This window comes from Lissotriton helveticus, chromosome 2_1 (genome assembly GCF_964261635.1).
Source record: "Lissotriton helveticus chromosome 2_1, aLisHel1.1, whole genome shotgun sequence".
Classification (NCBI taxonomy): Eukaryota; Metazoa; Chordata; class Amphibia; order Caudata; family Salamandridae; genus Lissotriton; species Lissotriton helveticus.
The window spans coordinates 26,306,495-26,320,073 of record NC_136059.1 but is presented as its reverse complement, the minus strand read 5'-3'; the positions used below and the strand labels follow the sequence as shown (position 1 = coordinate 26,320,073).

Below are 13,579 nucleotides of genomic sequence, written 5' to 3'. Positions count from 1 at the left end.
AAAAGCATGTGTTGTAAAAGTTTGATTTGTAACTTCATATATTCCAGCGTTAACCAAGGGCTCCTGAACCCATGCAAGGAATACCTCAGCTCTGAATGCATTGTGTGCCTCAACCATGAACGTAACATCTCCAAACCACGTTGCAACACCATTTGTGTAACTGCATGTCTGCAGTTTGATGATATTCGTATTGGTTGATCTTCGGTCTTTGACATTTGAATATGTGGAAATCCTTTGAAAGGTTCAATTTTGAACAGTCTCCAGCCAATACATAGTGTTTACCTACTCAGCTGAGGAGGATAGTTTCCCTTACCCCAAGAACATTTCCCGTTAGTAGGTGAAATGGGGACCCTATGTACACAAAAGAAAATTACTCAGCAAACCCTTAAATAATAACCCAACCTAGAACAGTGGCAGCACCATGTTGTACAACTTATACTTTCTCAAACACAATTTTGGATTGGTACAAGACTGATTCTGAGCATCACTCAGGATAAGTTGCCCTTAAGTCATGTCATAAGTTTTTCAGTTTTCTAATAGGAACTGTGCATTTTTTGGGGGTGCAAAAACATTGGAGTTGGTGCCAGACTGGGTCCATCCACCCCCTCATGTTGTCCTAGAGACCAGATAGTTTAGAATTCCACCATAAGCCACCTAACCTTTATTGATGGCAAATGGCTTGGGCAACCTCAAAACCTGACAACCCAGATCACTCCCAGGAATCAGGTTTCAGCTGAATGACCTTTTTTGCTCAGTCACTAGTTTGTTCTCAGAGAGATATACAAGAAAGATGCAATGGGGCATTTTCAATATGTATTGAACCATTGTATATGTGCTGCACTGATTAATAGACAAAAGCAGGTAAAAGTAATTAGAATTATAAGGACGGTTAAGAAAATTCCACCATTGTGATAAAATTGTATGTAAATGCTGGCATATAAGTACTAAGTATAGTGAACTCCTACTATGCCTTCCCTAATCTGGTTGCCTAGGGTGTGTGTGCTCTGCCAAGAATCTCCTACATGTTGATCTAACTCCCCTTTACCGGAGGGCAATGTATGTATGTGCCCCGTCTTGTTCACAGGTTAGACATCCCTCCTCATTTGAACCAAAATCCCATCACAAAACATTTTACCACCGTCTAAAAGGAGTGGTGAACCATTAAGGGAGGGTTCTCCTACTTGATTGTGAACGTGGACAAACTTTTTTAGAAGATATGTTTGTGTAACTTTTAATTTTTTTCAATGCATCCTGTTTTCATTTAAGGAAGTGGACTAAATTTACAAAAAAATATTGCTTTATCTAAAATTAATCACAGACATTGTTGTCTGCTGACCCCAGCAGATCACTGTCACCCTGATTGTGGCCACAATTTGCAAACTAACTCATGAATTTTGATGAGAGACGTCAAATTGTGAATCAATACAATTCTTTATTTTGTAAACTGACATATTAGTACATAGGTAGGTTCTCAAAATACCAAAGTGTTCTGTTGAAGTTGGAGTTCAAATTGCAACCACTTTTACTTTTACTGCATTCATTTTACTACATTGAAAATAGGAACTTGCAATTGCAAATCATTATTAGTCACAATTTACGATTTCTCACTCGGAATCTTTAAACATGAAGGGGCTTATTTACAAGCCCCTTGTGCTGCCAGTGCATCAATTTTTGTGGCTCACCTGTGGCGCAACCTGCTGCCTCATATTTACAAGGACACGTAAAGCCACCCTGTGCTACTTTTTGCTCCCTTATAAATATGGCCCCTTTACACACAACACTGCGTGAAAGGGGCATGCCATGGGTGTTGCTGGGGGTGTTTGGATGTAACACCCATGGCTTCTGCAACATTTCCAAATTTATGAGAGTTCAGAAACCTGGAAATGCTTCAGAGTGCTGTTCCTCCCCAGGGGAGGCTTAGGGAGGAGATATGTTTTCATTTTTCCGTGTTTTTTCCTTTTTCAATGCATGCTGCATTCTGCGGCACACATAGAACGAAGAAATCACCACTTGTGATTGTTTATGTGCAGGAAGGCGCTGTTCCTCACATAAACAATCATTAAAAAAATGATGTTTTTCAATTTATCTGTGTACTGCATTAAGCAGCACACATCAACATTTAAAAACGTGAATTCAGATTGTTCATGTGCTGGAAGGGACACCTTCTTGCACATATACAATCATTACCCTCAATGCAGGTACTCTTGCCCTAAGCTGCAATGGTGCCCTCGTCAGTGCACGGCAGCACATTGTGCACTAGCGCAGGGGAGAGCAAAGGGATCTGTCATAGTGTTTCCGATGTGATGCATCCCTGTGCTTCAGAAATAACGCAGCAAAGGAGCAGCCAAATGGGTTGCAGCACCGTGCTGTGTTAATCCCTTGTATATGAGGCCGCAAGCTCTTAGTTACCATTGATTGCTCACCGCGAATCCAATGGATGACTCTAAGGTTGAATCAATTTTCATTCTTTGTCAAATTATTCTTCCAATGAAAGTTTTCTATAGCCGAAGAACAACCATCAGCATTGACCCCTAGTAGAAATCCGATGGGTTCCAACTAATTGTTCAGTGAATAACTTAGCATCTATGCCCATGGGATTCATACAAAAAAGTACCCTTTTAAGTATGCATTTATTTTTGAGTCTGTTATCCTCTTCAATCAATCAATCACAGCATTTATATAGCGCGCTACTCACCCGGAGGGTCTCAAGGCGCTTGGGGAGGGGGGGGGGGGGTTCGCTACTGCTCGAACAGCCAGGTCTTGAGCTGCTTCCTGAAGGCGAGGTGGTCTTGGGTCAGGCCGAGGTGGGTCGGGAGGGAGTTCCACGTCTTGGCGGCGAGGTAGGAGAAGGATCTTCCTCCTGTGGTGGCTCTTCGGATGCGGGGGACGGTGGCGAGGGCGTGGTTCGTTGATCGAAGCTGGCGCTTGGGAGTGTAGAAGTTGAGGCGGCTGTTGAGGTATCCTGGGCCTTGGTTGTGTAGGGCTTTGTGTGCGTGGGTGAGGAGTCAGAACATGATTCTCTTGTTGACCGGGAGCCAGTGCAGGTCTCTCAGGTGTCAGGAGATGTGGCTGTGTCGGGGGATGTCCAGGACGAGTCTTGCTGAGGCGTTCTGGATTCGCTGGAGTCTCTTCTGGAGTCTGGCAGTGGTTCCGGCGTAGAGGGAGTTGCCGTAGTCCAGTCGGCTGGTGACGAGGGCCTGGGTGACCGTCTTCCTGGTTTTGGTGGGGATCCACTGGAAGATCTTACGTAGCATGCGCAGGATGTTGAAGCACGATGAGGAGACGGCGTTGACTTGTCTGGTCATGGAGAGGGAGGAGTCCAGGATGAAGCCCAGGTTGCGTGCCTGGTCTGTTGGTTTGGGTGCGCTGCCCAGGGCGGGGGGCCACCAGGAGTCGTCCCAGGCGGAGGGCGAAGATCCCAGGATGAGGACTTCCGTCTTGTCTGAGTTCAGTTTCAGGCGGCTGTTCTTCATCCACTCGGCTACGTCTTTCATCCCCCTCTAGGCTGGCTCTGGCGGCGTCGTTGGTGAGGGAGAGGATCAGCTGGATGTCGTCGGCGGCGTAAGAGATGATGTTGAGGTTGTGTTGGCGTGCGATGGCCACAAGGGGGCTCATCTAGACATTGAAGAGGGTGGGGCTGAGCGAGGAGCCTTGAGGAACGCCGCAGATGACTTCGGTGGCTTCTGATCTGAAGGGGGGAGGCGGACTCTCTGAGTCCTTCCGGCGAGGAAGGAGGTGATCCACTCTAGTGCCTTCTCTTGGATTCCGGTGTTGCTGAGGCGCTGCTCTAGGGTGCGGTGGCAGACAGTCGAAAGCCGCGGAGAGGTCCAGGAGGATGAGGGCCGCTGTTTCCCCGTTGTCGAGCAGGGCTCGGATGTCATCGGTGGCGGCGATGAGGGCGGTCTCGGTGCTGTGGTTGGCCCGGAAGCCGGACTGCGAGTGGTGGAGGGATCCATTCGTCTCGAGGAAGGCGGCCAGCTGCTTGTTGACGGTCTTCTCGATGACTTTGGCCGGAAACGGTAGGAGCGAGATGGGGCGGTAGTTTTTGATTTCGGTGGGGTCCGCTGATGGTTTCTTCAGTAGAGCGCTGAGTTCGGCATGCTTCCAGCTCTCCGGGAAGGTTGCTGTGTCGAAGGAGGTGTTGATGATGTCCCGCAGGTGGGGTGCGATGACGGAGTCGGCCTTGTTGAAGACGTGGTGAGGGCAGGGGTCGGTTGGGGATTCGGAGTGGATGGAGTTCATCGTGCGTAGGGTTTCCTCGGTGTTGATCTGGGTCTAGGCGCGGAGGGTGGCGGTGGGGGGTGCAGGTGCTGTCGTGGGGTGCGTCGGCTCTGTGCTGAAGCTGTTGTGTATGTCCACGATCTTGTTGTGGAAGTAGGAGGCGAGGGAGTTGCAGAGGTCTTGTGATGGGGTGATGTCGGTGGTTCCGGCGCTGGGGTTGGAGAGCTCTTTGACGATGTTGAAGAGTTCCTTGCTGTTGTGGGTGTTGTTGTCCAGTCGTTCCTTGAATGTGGTTTTCTTGGTGGTGTGGATCAGTTGGTGGTGTTTTCGAGTGGCGAGCTTGAGCGTGGTCATGTTATCTGGTGTTGGGTCTCTGCGCCAGGCTCTCTCGAGGGCTCAGCAGTTCCTTTTGGAGCTCTTGAGTTCCTCGGTGAACTATGGTGCTTTCTTGCTGCCGGGTCTGCTGGGTGGAGTCCTCAGTGGGGCGAGGTCGTCTGCGCAGTTGCTGATCCACTTCGTGAGGTTGTTGGCGGCCTGGGTGGGGTTCGCTGAGCTTGCGGGTGGGTCCTGGCTCAGGGAGGCGGTGAGCTGGTCGGCTGTGATCTTGTTCCATCTTCTGCGTGCAACCTGTTGCTGGTGGTGGTGAGTCGTGTTCTTTTTGTAGCTGAAGTGGACGCAACTGTGGTCCGTCCAGTGGAGTCCGGTGGCGTGGCTGAAGGAGATGTCCTTGCTGGAGGAGAAGACAGGGTCGAGTGTGTGTCCGACGTAGTGGGTGGGGGTGGTCATCAGCTGCTTGAGACCGAGGGTGGCGAGGTTGTCCAGCAGGGTGGTGGTGTTGCGGTCGTTGTTGTTCTCCAGGTGGAAGTTGAGGTCCCCGAGGAGGATGTAGTCAGCGGAGGGGAGAGCGTGCGGGCTGATGAAGTCGGCGATCTCTTCGCTGAATTGTGTGCATGTTCCCGGGGGTCTGTAGATGAGGGTGCCTCTGAGGGTGGTCTTGGGGTCGGTGTGGTTCTGGAAGTGCAGGTGTTCGGCGGCTGTGAGCGTGCCCTCGGAGTTGCTCGTGACGCGGATGGTGTTCCTGTGGATGATAGCGATGCCTCCTCCGGTCTGGTTGCCGCGGTCCCTCCGTCTGGGATGGCGATGTCGGGCGCTGAGGAGGCGTTCATCCATGTTTCCGTGAGGAAGGCGACGTCTGGTGATGTTGTGTCGAGGAGGTTCCAAAGCTCGACGGCGTGTCTGTGGACGGAGCGGGTGTTGAGCAGGATGCACTTGAGGTGGTTGCTGCTGGTTCTCGGCTTGGTGGGTGCGGTGTAGGTCCGGATGCAGGAGAACTTGCAGGACTGGCAGCTGAAGGGTCCATGGGTGCGCCTCGGAGTGGCTCGGCAGGGATCCCGCCGGTGTTGAGTGCGATGAGTTCGGTGGCGCCATAGGACAGTCGGGTCGTTTTCCGTCAGTGGGGGCCAGGGGTCCTGGCACTGGGCGCGGTCCAGGCGCCGATGGGCGCAGACGGGCTTAACTTTGGCGCGCCCGCTGCGCGTCACCGCTGCGCGTACGCACGGTCGCCATTTATGGCGAAGTGTGAGGGAGGGAGGAGCAGCTGGGAGGCGGGAGCGGGGAGGGCACAGAAAGAAAAGGGGGCGTGGCCGCACGCAGGCGGCGGGAAGCGGGGAGCGGGGCGCAGGGACAGAGAGGGAAACGGCACGGAGCAAAGCAAAGGGAAACAGGCAAATTACACTACAATACGGGGAAAAGTACAGTGGGAAGTAAAATACAAAATAAAACACACAAGTCAATCACGATCACGAAAGCAGCGGCGGGGGGCGGGGTCGTTGGGGCGGGCTCAGCGAGGCTGAGGGCAGCAGCTGGGGAGGACCGCACACACAGCAGCTTGTGGCCATGCGGCACGGGGGTGTCCTGAGGGCAGGTCACACTCACCTGCGCCGCACGGTCGCCATTTATGGCCAAGTGTGACGGAGGGAGGAGCAGCTGGGAGGCGGGAACGGGGAGGGCACAGAAAGAAAAGGGGGCGTGGCCGCACGCAGGCGGCGGGAAGCGGGGAGCGGAGCAGGTGGCGCAGGGACAGAGAGGGAAACGGCACGGAGCAAAGCAAAGGGAAACAGGCAAATTACACTACAATATGGGGAACAGTACAGTGGGAAGTAAAATACGAAATAAAACACACAAGTCAATCACGATGACGAAAGCAGCGGCGGGGGGCGGGGTCGTCGGGGCGGGCTCAGCGAGGCTGAGGGCAGCAGCGGGGGAGGACCGCACACGCAGCAACTGGTGGCTGTGCGGCGCGGGGGTGTCCTGAGGGCAGGTCACACTCACCTGCGCCGCACGGTCGCCATTTATGGCCAAGTGTGAGGGAGGGAGGAGCAGCTGGGAGGCGGGAGCGGGGAGGGCACAGAAAGAAAAGAGGGCATGGCCGCACGCAGGCGGCGGGAAGCGGGGAGCGGGGAGCGGGGCGGGGGGTGCAGGGACAGAGAGGGAAACGGCACGGAGCAAAGCAAAGGGAAACAGGCAGATTACACTACAATACGGGGAACAGTACAGTGGGAAGTAAAATACGAAATAAAACACACAAGTCAATCACGATCACGAAAGCAGCGGCGGGGGGCGGGGTGGTCGGGGCGGGCTCAGCGAGGCTGAGGGCAGCAGCGGGGGAGGACCGCACACGCAGCAGCTGGTGGCCGTGCGGCGCGGGGGTGTCCTGAGGGCAGGTCACTTGTAACCTACTTTATGTTTAGTGTTAAATCCTCTGTGAAAGGAACCTCTGGCCTCATTTAAATCCCATCAAAGAGCTTGTTCTTGAACCTAGATGCACCGCTGCTGTCTTAGGCCCTGAATATATCCTGTTAGATCTACACTGTGAGCTGATGATTGTAACAAAGATCTATTTGATCAGTTGGTGACTGTGTTTCCCTTCTTGTTCTACTGGAGTGATTTGGTTTAGATCTCACACTCTTTCTCAGCAGTGTTTCTTGTCCTTCACTTGTTTTGTTACAGATTCCCCGCTCAGTCTGCAGTGAGAGTTGCCTTCCAGGGTACCGTAAAGCTCCTATAGAAGGGAAGCCCATCTGTTGCTTCTACTGTGTGCCCTGTGCAGAAGGGGAGTTTTCAAATAGAACAGGTGAAAGAAGCAATTAAAATGTATACTGTTGTCTGTTTTATGTCTGATTACTGCAATAGCACTGATGCTATATAAGGCTGACAAGTGTAAGACAAATATAACCTAAGTGCCAAATCTGGTAGCAATGTTTAATATCACAGACATCTTCTATGGCACTCCATTCTTGTAAACATTTGAGAATTAAGAGACCTAAGGGTCTATTTACCAAATTCCCACGCAACACAGTGCAGCAGACAAAAATACTGCACTGGGTTGCGTGAGATGAAGACAGCGGGAGCGTGCCGTATCAATAGGGTTTTTCTCAGAATCCCAATTAGGAAATTGCCATTCCACATGAATTACTTTTTTATTTTTACATTAGTAATTCCTAGTGGGTCACAAATCAACCTACTTCATGAATATTAATGAGGTAGTTCAGGGTTTCGACCCATTAGAAATGAGAGCCATGACAGAGATGAGGTCTCCTGGGGACAGTAAACCTCTATATTCGTAATTATTTTTAAATAAAACAACCTTTAAAATATAAATACATATATAATGTTTTCCTAAAAGAAAATGGGATGCATTCCGAAAGAAAACAATAAATGTATACCCTTCATTTTTTTGAAGTAGGCAGTGCTCCTGTGCCTCCTCTTAAAAAATAAATGTTTTTACATTCTCAAAGGGGAAGCGATCCACTGGGAACTCCTTCCTATTTTAGGGAGGTGATAAAAACTAAGGGCCAGATGTAGGTAAATACTATTTACCGATTCTTAAATACCGAATTTTACCGATTTGGTATTTAAGAATAGGTAAATAGTATGTAGGTAATTTTTATGGTAAATTTTACCGATTCGGTAAACTTCTGTATTTACCGAATCGGTAATTCCCATTCATTCGAGGCCCATAGGAATGAATGTGAATTACCAAATCGGTAAATACCGATTTTGTAAAATGGGGAACACATTCAAGGGTGGCAGGGTGTTGACACCCTGTTGCACCCCTGAATAGTGCATGGGTGCACATGTGGCACACATAAGTATGTCTGCCAAATTGCAGTGTTGGAAAAACAAAAAATAGCTTTTTCAAAGGTTTTCGTTATTTACCACCAACTTTTAGTTGGTGGTAAATAACGAATCCTTAATTGCGGAATGCACTCACTTGAGTGCCCTCTACATTACGGATTCAGTAATTTACCGAATCGGTATGTTAAGAATTCGGTAATTTACTGATTCCTTAAATTACCGATTCAGTAAAATACCGAATCCTACATAAATGCCACCTACATTCCAAATGCCAAATACCGGTCGGTAAGGGCGGAACTTCGGTAATTTCAGCCATTACCGACCGGTATTGGGCGACCTACATCTGGCCCTAAATGTATTGCGACTGGAAGTCGGTTGCAAGACATTAATGCATAGCACAGAGAGTCAGTATCATTATTAGCTCCTTCTAAATACTTGATTGCAAACCTAAATTCTGACTCTGTACAATTACAGTTTGGTGTTTGTATATAAAAATGCATTTTACAGTCTGATTCTATGAGTTGGGCAGTTTGCTACCTCAAAATGTTAAGTACATCTGGTCCCAAGTCCTCTACTGATCATTTATGTTAGTAGTTTCATTGTGAATGAAAAGACTTACTCAATAGAAAACCTGATACGTATGAAATAAGACTTGCAGTAACACAACAGCATTCAATGATTTATCGCTATCTTACATCAACACATTGTTAAACATATGCACTTCGGATTGTCCATGAAAATGGATTGTCTAAACTGAACACCAGATTGTCTACATTGAGAATTTCGAAAGCAAATTGCAATAATTGATTGTGCGGTGATAGTGATATGTTATCTACAGTAAATGGGAGAGGATTTGGCCATATTGCTAAACCAGTCGACCTTGAAGCTGGGGAACCGGGTTCGGGTTTGGCAGTGAGGCTCAACATCCTGTGATTCTAGGCAAATCACTTAACCTTCCCCAGCCTAACAAAAATTATTTTGTCCATCTGTAACGCAACTGATACTCATGTAAAGTGCTCTGATACCTTTGGGTCAAAGTTCGTACTATATACAACTGCAGAAACAAATAAATCATTAAATGTATGATGTATTGATCCTATAGTATCTTTATAGTCTAAGAGCAGCTATACCTGTTTCAGGGGGAAACTTTTGGAACATTGCTTATCAAATGTCAGGTTCAGTTTCCTTTGTGCTTTGTTATGTTGATCAACTATTTTGCAATATTTATATCTTTAACTTTATTTTCTTCTTATGTTTTACATTTTAGACATGGAACATTGTTCAACATGCCCAGAGGGACAGTGGCCCACTGATAGAAAGGATGGTTGTATCCAGAAAGCCATTGTTTATCTCTCTTATGGTGATTTCCTTGGAGCAGTGTTGGCATCTGTATCTGTTGTACTATCCATGTCCACGGTTGGTGTGTTGGGAGTCTTTCTCAGATATCGGGATACTCCAATAGTGAAGGCCAAAAACAAGGATCTCAGCTATGTTCTCCTTCTATCTCTGCTGCTCGCCTTCCTCACTTCTCTTCTATTCATTGGACGCCCTGCCCGATTGACATGTTTGATCCAACAAGCTGCATTTGGCATTATTTTCACTGTTGCTGTGTCTTGCGTATTAGTAAAAACCATCACTGTTGTAATTGCATTCAATGCCATCAAGCCAGGTAGCAGGTTAAGCAGATGGCTGGGATCTCAAGTGTCTGCTGCTATGGTCCTCGTGTGCACACTGGGGGCAGTAGTAATTTGTCTCACTTGGCTGCTCACTTATCCTCCTCACCGAGCCACCGACACTCAGTCTGAAATTGGAAAGGTGATCCTACAGTGTGACAACGGTTCTGTCATTGCCTTCTATGGGATGCTTGCTTACATGGGTCTGCTAGCCTTTGCCAGCTTTACTGTGGCCTTCCTCGCCAGGAACCTTCCTGATAGATTCAATGAGGCCAAGCTCATCACATTCAGCATGTTGGTGTTCTGCAGCGTCTGGGTGTCCTTCCTTCCAGCCTACCTTAGCACTAAGGGTCGATACATGGTGGCCGTGGAGATCTTCGCCATCTTGGCTTCCAGTGCTGGGCTGCTGGGCTGTATATTCATTCCCAAGTGTTACATCATTCTGTTCAGACCAGATATCAACAAAAGACGCATTTAGAAGTCAGAAGTAATTTATAATCACAATATCGAATGTATAACCTGATCAACATGGAATATGGTGAAGACCATCTGCTTTTCAATCTTTTCCCATTAGAATATGTATTAGTGTTTCAAAGGGAATCATTCACACATATCCCAAACATAGTGAAGGGTTCAGCACAAAGGCTCATAATGTATTTAAAAGTTATCAACAAAAGTATGTTACAAGTGTTGTCAAGTAATCATGCACAACGAAAATAAATTAACTTGTTAACCTGTTATTGTCTGTCTGTGTCTTCTACATTTGGTAAGTACAATCCTTTCCTGTTCAGGTATCCCTTTTACAATTTCTTTTAAACATTTATTATCTGTGATTTAAGTTTATTTCTGTTTCTAGAATGTTTGAGATTTTCCCAGGTATAGCTCACCTGTCTAAATTTAGGATTAATTCTATTGTATATATCATTCCAAGAGATGATGGTTCAGTACAAATGGCTTACCATTCATCAGAGATAAGACTAACTCCCTGGTGGTGAATGCATATTGTTTTTATTTCTTCAAAAAATTGGTGGCGTATTACAGACACCCCAGTAGTCAACGCAACCCTACAAAAACATCACCTGAGCCCTTACTAGAATCCTATGCAAAGCACTCTGAAAGTCCAAGACTTGACCCTATGTTCACATGTCAACTCAAGCGTAGGGGTTTGTCCTTATAGCAACTTTTCTTTAAAAAAATAATTTTTGAAGCTTCCAAGCAAAGCGTTGGCCCATTGTAGACACACCAGTATATACTCAAAATTTCCAGGATATTGTAACCTGCAAATAAGATGTGAAATTACAGTAGGGGTTAAAAGGTTGTGGAATTTTATAACTCCAGATCTGTTTGCTTCCCACTTTTCTTTAGGATAATAAATTGAATTAAAGGCACTCCAAAAACAGGTAGAGATTTTAAACTTACAAATAACCAACATATTGGATAAGTGTGCCCCAAGAAAGAAAACAAACTAAATAGTAAATCACCATCTAAAAAAAGGTACACACCAGAACAGATTGTTAAAATGGAAATGCAAATCGATGGAACATAAATGAAGAAAACACAAACAGAACAGTGACAGGCTATCTTACAAAGAGGAGCTAAAGAAGTATCACAAAGCCCCTAAGAAATCATACTTTTTAGAGAGAATTGACAAAAAGACTAAGTCAACTAAATAGCTATTCACAATAGTACAGGAACTTTGCAAGCCGGCTGGAATTTCCCAAGCATTGACTCCCTTGGAAGATGACTGTGAGAAAGTTTGTAACTTTTTCTTTGACAAATTTTTGCAAATGTACTCTACATTTAAAATTCAATCAACACTGGAGGATATTAACTGGGAAGCTTTGGAACCCCACTCTGAAGTACTTTCTCACGTAGGAAACGTTATCCCTTTAAAGGAAGAGCAAGTAGTGGAGGCAATGACAGAAGTACAATCTGGATCATTGCTGGATCCATGCCCACATTTTATCTTCTCTTGGTTGACACCGATTATATGCCCCTAATTAACACAATTTTTCAATCAATCATTAGATGCTGCTAACAGATATAGCTCTAACCTTGCAAACTACTTACCAATTTCCCAACTTTCTTACTTGTCAAAGGTTTTGTAGAAGTTGATTAACAAACAATTAGTTGACTATTTAGAGATGAATTATCTCTTAGATATTTCACAGGCAGCTTTAGGGCAATGAATAGTATGGAGGTTACTTTACTAGCAGTGTTGGATCATATTAGATTACTGGTGGATCATGGTAAAGCTGCCACCCTGATCCTTTTGGAATTATTGGCGGCTTTTGATACTGTATCTCATAGCCTCCTGGTGAACATTTTACATGAAAAGGGACAACACTCCAAAACACTTCAATAGTTTAGTTCATTTTTACATAAAAGAACTCAAAGAGTACACATGGGTACCTTTTTCTTCCAATCCAAAAACAATCAAGTGTGCAGTCCCGCAGGGAGACTAATTGAGTCAATTTCTGTTCAATGCTTATGTCTCTACAATAACCATGAATGTGAAGAAATAGGGTTTTAACATTTGTTTCAACATGGATGACATGCAGCTTCTGATAGCTATAGAAGAAAGATGTGAGGACCCTGGCCTGTACATTATGTTATACATTTTCTCTCGGAAACTGCAAATTGATTGACAGATCACTGTTTGAAGCTCAATGCAGAGAATTCTGAGATACAAATTTTTGGAGGAGCACACCTAGTCTGAGATGCATCCTGGTGGCCCCAGTTGCTAGTTAGCGTTCCTGAGCCCAAACAGGTTGTAATGAATCTGGGAATCTCAGTAGACAATGCACTAACCATGCAAGACCAAGGTAGTGTACTGTGTGGTAAATGTTTTGCAATGTTAAAAGTACTAAGAAGACTTTTTATATGGATTCCACTAAACTGGAGAAAAAACATTACTCCAGCTGTATTCACTAGCAGGCTGGACTATGAGAATGTGCTATGTGTTGGTGTGGCTGACTACCTATTCTCTCAACTGCAGGTAACCCAGAATGCAGCAGAATAGCTGATTTGTAACAAAAATGAGTACAGCTTGGCATCAGAGTGTTTGTAGGGGCTTCATTGGTTGCCTCTGTGTCAAAGGGCCTAGTTCAAACTAGTGTGCTGTGCACCTAGAGCATTATACAAGCTTGGCCCCAAAATTTTGCAGGACAAAAAGGAATTTCATGTTCTGTTGTGAGAGTTGAGGTCTTTCAATCTCGCTCAGGATAAAACTAGATGCATTAAAAGAGGGTGAGAGCAGGAGGTCACTCCTTTTCATATCTGGCGAACGTACATTGCAATGAACTTCCTTTAGACCTTTTACCATATGAGGTTTAGGAAGAATCTGAAAAAGTGTCTGTTTAGGACTTAAATGCTGAAGTTTTTTGTGAGCAACTATCTTTAAAAATAGTTTTGAGCTATCCTAGCGCCTTGATATCCCTTGGGATGAATGTGCGCTCTATGAGCACAATAAAAAAAATATTGCTGTTCACACAATTGATAAAGAACAATGTGGGAAAAAGGGAAAGGGGGAGTCACTGTGCTAGGGA

General features: G+C 46.2%; 1 protein-coding gene across 1 annotated transcript in view; it reads left to right on the top strand.

Moving 5' to 3' along the window:
• Positions 1 to 13,367, top strand: part of LOC144820040 (vomeronasal type-2 receptor 26-like) — a 195,959-nt gene extending 182,592 nt beyond the window's left edge. The window contains exons 3-5 of the mRNA XM_078677695.1: positions 7,231 to 7,354; positions 9,626 to 10,475; positions 13,280 to 13,367. Of these exons, the coding sequence (XP_078533821.1) occupies positions 7,231 to 7,354; positions 9,626 to 10,475; positions 13,280 to 13,367 (1,062 nt within the window). The remainder of the gene's footprint in view (positions 1 to 7,230; positions 7,355 to 9,625; positions 10,476 to 13,279) is intronic.
• The last annotated feature ends 212 nt before the right edge of the window (positions 13,368 to 13,579 follow it).